The sequence below is a fragment of the Phasianus colchicus genome, chromosome 25 (assembly GCF_987193195.1).
Source record: "Phasianus colchicus chromosome 25, bPhaCol1.hap1.1, whole genome shotgun sequence".
In the NCBI taxonomy this organism is placed as follows: domain Eukaryota; kingdom Metazoa; phylum Chordata; class Aves; order Galliformes; family Phasianidae; genus Phasianus; species Phasianus colchicus.
In genome coordinates, this window is record NC_143460.1 from 2273875 (window position 1) to 2283936 (window position 10062).

Sequence of the window (10062 nt, forward strand, 5' to 3'; positions counted from 1 at the left end):
CTCCTCGCCCGTGTCTCTCTTGTTGGGCGCCGCCCCCCCCCTCCCCCCGCTCAGCTGGCAGCTGCTGCGGTCACGTGCCCGGACGAAGCGGGTGCGCTTCCGGCGCTGTGTGATGACGACACGCCGGGACCGGAAGCCGGAAGCTTTGCAGAAGGGTGTTCCGCGTTCGCGGTGCGGGAGCGGTCAGTCGGGGTGGCGGGGCTGGGGCCGGCCGGGGCGGGCGGCTCCGCGCTCCGCGTCGGGCCGCTGGGAGGGCGATGACGGAATACAAGCTGGTGGTGGTGGGAGCTGGCGGCGTCGGGAAGAGCGCGTTGACCATCCAGCTCATCCAGAACCACTTCGTGGACGAGTACGACCCCACCATCGAGGTGAGCCCGGGGCTGATGCGGGAGCGGCGTCACCGCAGGGAGCGGCCCTGGGAGCTGCGAGAAAAGAAAGTTTGGGGAGGGTTCGGGTAACGGCTCGCGTGCTGCGTGCATTTCAGAGGGACCGCAGAGTTTGGCATTTCCTCACCGTGATGCGTGGGAATAGAACGGTTGCTCTGAATTACGGCCCCCCGAACGCAGTCAGGCACGGGAAGGAGCGGCGTCTTGTCTGAGTCACCTTTAATTTGTTTGTGTTTTCTGCAGGATTCGTACAGAAAGCAGGTTGTCATTGATGGAGAGACGTGCTTGTTAGATATTCTGGACACTGCAGGGCAGGAAGAATACAGTGCTATGCGAGATCAGTACATGAGAACTGGGGAAGGATTCCTTTGTGTGTTTGCCATTAACAACAGTAAATCATTTGCTGATATTAACCTTTACAGGTATGGTCTGAGTCTCTGCTATGAGGAGAAAAGGCTGGAAAAGGCATCGTGTATTTTTGTTAGCCGAAGCAAAGACTAAATAATAGGAAAACATTAATCTCCTGCTTCTTTCTGAAAGGTTTTTCAAGCTATTCTGCACCTATATGTTATTCCTCAGTGGAGAGAGGGGCAGCTGTCCGGGTTAACAACTGACATACAGAATGTGTGGGAATATGGAGGGAGGGCCAGAACACACAAAGCAGTGTGGAATACAAGATAAGGCTGAATCGAGTTATTAGAAGTACAGCTGTAGATCAGAGCCCCTGCTGTCCTGTCCAGCTTCAATATATATATATAAATTTTTATTGTTTGAAATGAAACAGCTTTTATTTGTGGATGATAATTCATGTTTCTTTCTTTTTTTTTTTCAATTTTTAAGAGAGCAAATCAAGAGAGTGAAAGATTCAGACGATGTGCCAATGGTGCTGGTTGGGAATAAGTGTGATTTGCCCACGAGGACAGTAGACACAAAACAGGCTCAAGAATTAGCAAAAAGTTATGGCATTCCCTTCATAGAGACATCAGCTAAAACGAGACAGGTGAGATGTTTCTGTTCCTTGGTTGTACATTAAATGAAGGATGGTTTCTCTCTTTCCCAGCTTCTTTTTTGTCGTTAGCTGTAGGAATAAACGCTTCTAAATCAATTTGAAATTTTTTGCTTTTGATTTAATATCAAAAAATATCTGCCACGGGATCCTGGTGATCTCGTGAGATTGGGGATGAAAGTGCTTCATGTGAATCATTTGCATTCAGGGTGTGGAAGATGCGTTTTACACACTGGTGAGAGAGATTCGGCAGTACCGGATGAAAAAGCTCAACAGCAATGAAGATGGGAATCAAGGCTGTATGGGGTTGTCTTGCATTGTGATGTGATAAGGTGAGCTGTGCTTTTTTCCTCAAGTTTTCTTTTTTGTGTGTCTTTCAGCTGTTGATAAGCACAGCTCTGAAATATTAGCTGCTGTAGGTTAGTGTTTTTTACAACCTATTGATTCCCAGAGGTTTGGATCCAATAATCAATTACTTCTACAGTTTTTGTTTTACTTTTTCCTTTGGTGAGTAGATGGCAAAGTTTAAGGAAAAGGTGTTAAGAAATTCTTGACAGCCACCTTTTGGCTGTAACCTGGATTTTGACTGAACTGATAGTGGTGGGATTTTTGTGTCAGTCGACTCGGTGTCTCCTTCCTTTGGGAAACAATGCTTTTTTTTTTTTCTTTTCCTTTTTAACTGTTTAAAGAAAGTGTAGTTTCTGTATTGTGCACAAGAAACACCTGAACCAGAAAGGGGAGTGTGTACAGTGCTGCAGTCAGAATTTGCTGGGGAGTGATGACCTTTCTGACAGCTTATCTTGAGCTGGTAACCTCAGAAACATGGACTATGTGCTGATTAACCAAATAAAGTAATGTGGGTCATGAAACTTACAAGTGCTTCAGCTAGGTGAGAGTGTTCACAATGATTGCCTAAAAGATGTCACTTATCAGTGTACAAAGAGGTAGACCAGTCCAGGACTTGTACTGTGCACTGCATACCTACAACAAATTAGTAAGGAAGCTAATTAGAGATACCTTTCTCTTCCAGATGCCAGGTTCAGATGTAGCTGCTGGACAAGTCTCGATGCTACTGTATTGTGTCTCATGCTGATGCCCTGCAGTATTTTGGTGCCAGCGACCAGACTCTTGGTACCAGTTAATTAGCACAGGATCCTTTTCTGTGCTCCATCTGAAGAAAACATCTCTGGTATCTACCTCCTTGCTCAGCTCACAGAGCAGTCATATCTCTTGGTGTACTGGGATTCTTTTCTAGCTGTGCTGTCTGGGTTTGTTCAAGAAGAAAACCAGTCACAAGAAAAGTGAATTACAGAGACTAAATGCTGTGAAAAAGATCACACTTTACCTCCAGAGTAAAAGCTAGAAGTGGCGTTTGACCCCTTTGCATTGGATTCAGATTTGCGGTGTTGTCAGAGGAGTGGCGGAAGTAATTTTGCCATTACCAAGGTTTCTGTCACCAATCGGATTGATATCTGCTGTCTGTGCACCCACACAGTGTATCTGCAACATCTGCATTGTGCCAGGAGTATCACTTAACTGATTAACTGATCCTTTATTTTTCTGTAATAAAAAGGAGATATCTTCGCTAACTTAAGTGCCTGTTTGCTCAGAAGGTTGGAGGTTGTAAGCTGTTCCCTTGGGCTGAGGAAAACCCCAGGGATGAATTTCTGGGGTGCTCACTGTCTTGAGCAGGCAAGTTTTGTGTGGGTGATCTCTTTTCATGGCAAGATGCTAAAATGGGAATTTGTAGTCTGGAAGATCGATCAGGTGTTTGTGAGACTCTTGAATTAGGGAGAGGAACGTATACTCCATCTGTTCTTGATCCATCAGAATGCATCCACCCACCTCTTTGTGTGTGGAACTGTGTATATTCTGTATTGGTTTTCTACAGCATTTGGATCTCTTTCAGGTTGGACCAAATTAGTGAGCTGTTCGTTTTAACATAACTGCCAATATTTATAGACAACTTCTTACGGACCAATAATGAATTTTGAAACTGGAGGTTACTTTGGGCAGCTGTTCCTCAGCTCTGTCTGTAACTTGCAAATTATTCTGAGTTATTTTTTTGCAGAGCCTCCTTCCTTATCAGGGGAGGAGCCTGGGAGTTTAGGTTGACTGTAATTGGGTCAATGGTTGTCACAGGCTGAAGGTGGAGGAGGCACTGAGCCCTAACAGAACACTGAGCTGACTTCTAATTGCAGCATCTTTGCAAAATGAGGAAGGGAGTTCAGTGATGTCTGCACTGGAGTTGTATGATACACTGATAGCAGTTCTGGGTTTGTTGTAAGAGTCTCAAAGTAGGACTGAAGTACTGTGTGAGCTGTGTGACTTCTTCCTAGAACAAAGCACTGCCACTCTGTATGACTGGGACGTGCAGGTGAGACCAAAACCTGCCAGGTTCCTTGGTGTACCTTGGCCTTCTCAGTTCTTGTGCCAGCAATGCTGGGTTCTGTTCTGTGGTGTCAGATAGTGTCCTATAGCAAAGCTGAATCCCCAGTTAGTCTGGTGAGAGAATAATGAGCCTTCAGCCAACAGAGGGAGTGTTCAATCTGCTGGAGCAGTGCAAGACGTGACAAGAGGCGTCATTTCAGTTTGTTGCAGTCAGGTTCCTGTATTTCCGAAACTGAAATCAGAAATAAGTAAATACTGAGAAAATGAACCATTGCTTTTAATGCTCTTTTCTCCACTAATTGTACTCTTAATTTTCTTCTTGGGATGCAGAGGATCGATCTGTGTAACTTCATCTGTGATACTCCAGATGAGTGTTTTAGAATTCATTTTATCCTTAATGATGGAAATGATAAGAACTTAACACTCAATATTTTTACATAAAACACCATTTTCCAGTGACCTACTGAGTGGTGGGAAGCATTATGGGATAGCACCAGCTGTGACTCGAGGTTGAAGGCAATCTCTTGCCTGCAGGTTAAATGGGACAGAATCACGATCACTGTGAGCTGTCTGTGATCAGCAAGCAGTCTGTGGGTTTTTCTTACTGTGTTCTTTTTGTCTGTCTTAGTTTGGTGCAGGAAGAGTTCCTGGTGACAGCATTCTCTGAGGTGTGTCAGCAGGAGCTGACTTTGCTCCTTGAGCTGTGTGATGTGCTGTTGTCCACTTAATGGAATTACAGAAAGAAACAGCTGCTGGGAGTCACATCTGGTCACATACATTCAGTGTTTTGGAAAGCTGTCAGTGTGGAGTTTGCACTGTGTTTGAATGGTGAGTTCATGGTGGGTCAGTTTTGCTTCTGGATGATTTGGGGAAATGTGGAGCTGCTTCCCTGGCAGACAGGAGCAGCTCAGGGTGCTGCTCCCTATGGCTGTGGGAAATCTCACCGTTGGTGTTTGAACAGTGGCCAAATATGTCAATTAAAAATACATTTTGAAGGGAGATTTGTCGTAACTCTACTTTGTATGGCATGCTCTACTTTCTGAAAACATACTAGCCATAACTCAAAAGTTGTGAATCCTTATAATACAGCAGCTGGCAATTGTCTGCTTTCTCTTTGCTGCATTCCATTTCTCTTGGGTTGGATAAAGCTTTAAAAAGGAAGGAGCCCTGATGAGGGTTGGTTGGTGTGCATTTCATTTTTGGAACCAGAGAGGAAGTTGCATCAACTTTCAGGATGCTGCAGAGCTTGCTGGCGCAGGTGGTGCTCCAATCTGTGTTATTCTGGGGTCAGATCAGATTTTGTGCCCATCATGAGCATGAAGTGAATGGCTGTACTTAGTTTCTAGTTGCATACGTGTGCACAGACGTGCCTGTGTGTGAGTAGTTTGAGTCTGTCAAGGTTGCTGTCAGTACCTGAAGTGTAATGCACTGCATAATGCATGCTGGCAAAAGTCCCATCTTAGCAGCCATCTCTTCATGGATTTGGGTTTATAGAGGCAGTATTTTTAAACAGAATATCTGAAGCACTTTCTGGAGTTTTCTGGTAATGCAGTGGCACCTATTTGGATGAAGGAAGATGTTTGAGGAGCCCGAGCAGAGAGGTTTTGGTGACCATGGAAAAGGTTTTGTGTCCTGGATCTGTGCGAGCTCTTGGTGAGCTGCAATCCATGACAGGGCACAGCCAGATGAGAAGGAAACCCAGCCATCCCATGCTTGAGCACAGCTCCGACTCAGTAGTTCTACCAGATGTGCCCTTTCAGTCAAGGTGTTCTGATCTCTTAGAGCTTCTTTAGTTGAAGATCCACTCTTCCTACAGCTTGCTCGGTTAATGTCTGTTGGCAGCGTTGAGTTGGACGTGTGTGTGGCAGGAAGAAGCAGAGTGTGATGTGCTTCTGTAATCAGGACATAACTAAAGTGGTTGGCAGATTAAAAAAAAAAAATGCAGCTATTCCTTTAAAGCAAGCAGATTGTGGACGGTCAGCCAAACTGCCCCGGCTTTGGTGGGAACTGCATGCAGAAGGACCAAACCCCAACGAGCTTTGGAAGGTTTGTTTAGAAGATAAGCACAGATGGCTTTGCACAAGGCAGCTCCTAATAATGGTGATTTTGTAGATTTAGTCCAAATGTTCTTATGTAGATTTAGCAGCACCATTCTGTGTCCGTGCCCATCTAACCTCGCTATCCTAAGAAGAACAGACCCTAAACAACCTTGTTCAAAAAACTACCAGTGCAAATAACTGAACTAAATATTTGTTACTGCTGACTGAGAACAGCTGTTTGAGTGTAGCATTGTGGCTTGTTAATGTGAGTGCCCCAACTCCATGGTCTTATTAAAAACAAACAAACACAAAACAAACATTGCTCAGATTTTGTTCTTATTGTCATCAGTAAGGCTTGAATAGTGATGGTAGTGCTTACGTAGACGTGTCTTGTGAGTGCACTTCAGTGATTTAGAAAGAACTGGATTTCAAGCAACTTTGGACCTGTGGGGGGAGGGAGATTAATGAAGGTTTGAATCACATTCTAATTCTGTGTATGGTCCTTCATTGCTCCACAAGCCTAAATCCTATACAGCCTCCAGGATAGCTGGAAACTGTTGAGATCTGGACTTTTTTTTTTTTTATCCAAGGGCTAACTTGTTGTAACTTGGTATAATTATCTGCTTTCAGAAATGCATCTCTGTTGGTTTGAATTGAAGTAAATTATTTTGCTTCTTAAATAACTTTTTTAAAGAATAAACTCTGTGAATTCTTTGGTTGTTTCTTTTATGGCAGTGGTCTGGAGCAAGATTGCACAGCTGGCTTACAGAGAGCTCAGCACACACTTCATTTGGTGTTCCATGAGTGAAATCAGCTATCGAGCTATTTCTGTGCCCAGTGCCCTCTGTTGGGTTTTTAAGCTGTGTATCTCACTCTTCTGAAGTATTGCCCTATGGGTTCTTCTGCACAAGGAGCACTGAACCGTGCAGTAAATGTGCTTTAGGTACATTGCTCCTAAAACATGATGGCAGACCTCTGGGATCCAAAGTCCAATCTGTTTTCTGTGTAAGGAACTGAAAAGTAGACTTTCAGTAACAGAAGAGCTCCCCAAACCACACTGCAGCTATGGTAAAGCATTTCAAAACAAAGGTGACAAATCATACTGGTGAACTTCAGCTTTTCCTTCCCTTTGCCTGTAATGGCTCATTTTTGCACGTTCAAGGGAGTTGGAGTCTGGAGATGTGCAGGGTGGGATGGAGGCATCCTGCCTTCTGCTGCAGGAAGCACAGCCTGTGTGTCACAGAGCTGTGAAATGCAGACGTTCAGCCTTGAGTCTGCAGGACCTGCTTTTCCTGGGCAGCAGATCCCCCCGCTGTTCTCACTCAGCATTGCAGCCATTCTCACCATCCTCAGCATCACAGGAATTCCACCTCGGCCCGGAGGTTACCTGCTATTTCCATGAATAAAGGTGAGTGGCCTTCGTAACCTTGTGTGCGTTTGGGTTTTGTTTTCCTTTCTTCTTCCTTCCCTGACCAGGACAGAGGAACGTTGCCGGCTGTGAGCATCGCCTGCTGCAGTGCTCAGGGAAGTCATTGCACATCCTGGCATGAGGCTGCAGCCTGAGGAAAAGTAAGGCAACAGGGGCTGCCCTGCAAAGGTGAAAGCTCATAACGTGCTGAGGGCCTGGGTGTGAAATTTACCTTTTGAAGGCACTCCTCCCATTGCCAGGAAGATCCCCTTGTCTCGATGTGAAGAAGTTTGCTCTGTGCTGCGTATAAAACTCCTTGCATTGCAGAGCCTGTTCCAAAGGGAGAGATTCAGAATCACAGCACAGACAGATGCTTAGAAGCAAGGCTGTTCTGGGCTTATTAGGGAAATTTTCCCTCCCATGTAGCTGTAATCTGCAGCAATTTGTTCCTAGAAAGTGGTTCAGATCTCGACGAAGGGCGCATTAATTGTTTCATTCTGGAGCAGGGGATGATTTAAGTGGTCCTGGAGGAATCTGTGGGGGGATGAACAGGAGCAATGTGAGATGAGAGGAACCTTCTGAAGGTTTCCTCAATGCAAGCTGCCATTAACAGGTCACAGGTGTAACAGCAAGGGCTGCACTTGTGAGTTTCCATGTTCAGTTCCTGACGGAGTACTAACAGGGAACTGTAGATGACTTTCTAGCAAGGCTTGTCCATAGGCTTTTTGGGCAGCTTACTCTGAGGTATATCTGCTTTACGAGGCAGATGGGAGGCACATCTTGCCAAGTTCCCCGAGCTGCCAAGTTCCTGGCATGTTTGGCGATCTTGCTTTGAGCAGACCAAGGCAGAATGAAGGCAGCTCAGAGAGAAGCGCGCGTTTCTTTCAGAACACACAAAGTCTCTGTGTGAAGCATTCATTTCCCAGCTGAAAACTGGGGAGAGGGCCTGCTTGCCTTCCGTCCTGCTTAAAGAGGCCGTAGTTCTAACTTTAGCACATACCCAACCTTTACTCATATTTCTACCATGAACCCAAACACTTTGACCCTGTCACTTAGATGGCTAAGGGATCAGAAGACCTCTTGAAGAAGATAACCTCTGCACCATAAAGGTTATTTTTGGTTTCAGATGTGAATCCTAAGGCCTTGACATGTCAAGAAAGGTTAGGGGCAGGTCTGGGCCCCGCGGGAGAGCAAACAAGCAGGAGTTTGCTCTTACTGGCCTTAAATGGAGCAGTTGAACAACAGTGTGGTTTGGGGACTCTCAAACTGATGGGTTGGTGAGAAGATGAATAATTATGAAAGTGAAGACAAGCAGAAGAGGTGAGATATTACAGATCAAGACCTCCAGCATCCCAGTTTTGCCCTACAGGTTGCACCTCTGCTTGCGGGGGATGGAAACCAACTGATATTCTTGAGGAATATCTAACAAGTGGGGCTCAAACTCCCTGAGTTCTGGAGGATTTTCTAGTTGTAATCCAATGCAGCTTGAAGCCATGCACATCAAAACTAGTAATCTTGCAGAGTTTCTGAATGCTCTGGAAATCATCTCAGCTGAAATGCAGGGCAGAGGCTCAGCCCATCTGCCTTCACTGATTCGTGGTGCCACGAAGCATCCCAGCATCTGTGACCACAATCTATGACTTCTGCCTCTTAGGCAGGTGATTCTTCCACTTACAGCAGCCTGCTTCTGGGACAGCACCTCCCCGAGCTGTTCCTATAAAGCACAGCTCAGAAGCCCTTACACACGTGTGCCTCCAAGCAATGCTGTCCTGGCCAGGGCTGCAGGTTATTCTGCTCCCTTCTCTGTTAGGAACAAAGTCACCTTTTAAATCATCGGTGAAAATCTGTTAGAATGCAGCCTGAATGCTTTAATTACTCGTCCTGATCTTAATGCCACTTATCATAACAAATAGGAGAAGACCCTGTTTCAAATCAAAACCATTCTATACTTCTGTTCTGTTCAGGCTTACATGCTGTACAAATTTTCTTCAGCCAGGCACTGTTTTCCAGGAAAAAAAAAAAAAAGGGAGGAGATCCTAAAAGATTTGCCTGTGTGCTGGAAGGGATCTGCTTAAAACGAGTCATTAGGAAGGACTTCATAAACCCAGTCCTGCTCTTCAAATCCAAGTCACTCTGGGTACTTTAGGGGAGTTTCTCATCACACCTGGGATTGTGCTAAATGCCAATCACTGCTAGAATAAACAAGACAAGCCTTGGTTATGGCTCACTGCATACAGAAACAGATGACACCCAGGCTTGCCAGCTGATGTAAATCACCTCACTACAATATAAAGTCTTATAAAAGCAGGTTCTGACCAACACAGGAGCAAAAAATCAGACCTAACAGCTCCTTGTGCTTCCTTTATTTACTATTATTTTTATTATTTTCCTTCCTATTTCATTCCTCTGGGAAGATGTAAGGACATCTGTACAACTCCTGCAGGTAAAATCCACTCTTCCATGCAGACCCTTCTGAGGAAAAACCTACTGTGAATTCCTGGTTAGTAGTGAGAGCACCTCATGTGTACCTGTCTACCCCACAGCTCCTGTTAGCCATGTGCCCTAAGCAGCTCCTCCGAATCATTGGTTCAGCACAGAAGACATCAGTTTTAGTCTCTATTAAAAGGCTGACTTCCACATTTTCCCTTTATAAAGATGTAAGAGTCCTGAGATGTGACCGTCTGGCCAGACAGTGGCCAAAACTTGACGAAATGTGAAATGAAAGCCTAATTTAAAAAAAAAAAAAAAGTTGAATTTGAGCCCTGGTTTCACCTGTTTCAGTGCAAGTGCTTGTGGCAGCACTTTAAATAGTCCTGCCGTTCATCTCCCTTC

The 10062-nt window shown here is 45.1% G+C and overlaps 1 protein-coding gene across 1 annotated transcript; it reads left to right on the forward strand.

The window, feature by feature from the left end:
- Window positions 1–142: 142 nt before the first annotated feature.
- On the forward strand, window positions 143–6505 carry NRAS (NRAS proto-oncogene, GTPase). Its single transcript, XM_031605907.2, has 5 exons — window positions 143–368; window positions 630–808; window positions 1227–1386; window positions 1601–1724; window positions 2423–6505. Exons 1-4 carry the CDS (start codon window positions 258–260, stop codon window positions 1718–1720), a joined length of 570 nt encoding a protein of 189 aa, XP_031461767.1. The 5' UTR covers window positions 143–257; the 3' UTR covers window positions 1721–1724; window positions 2423–6505.
- Window positions 6506–10062: the final 3557 nt, after the last annotated feature.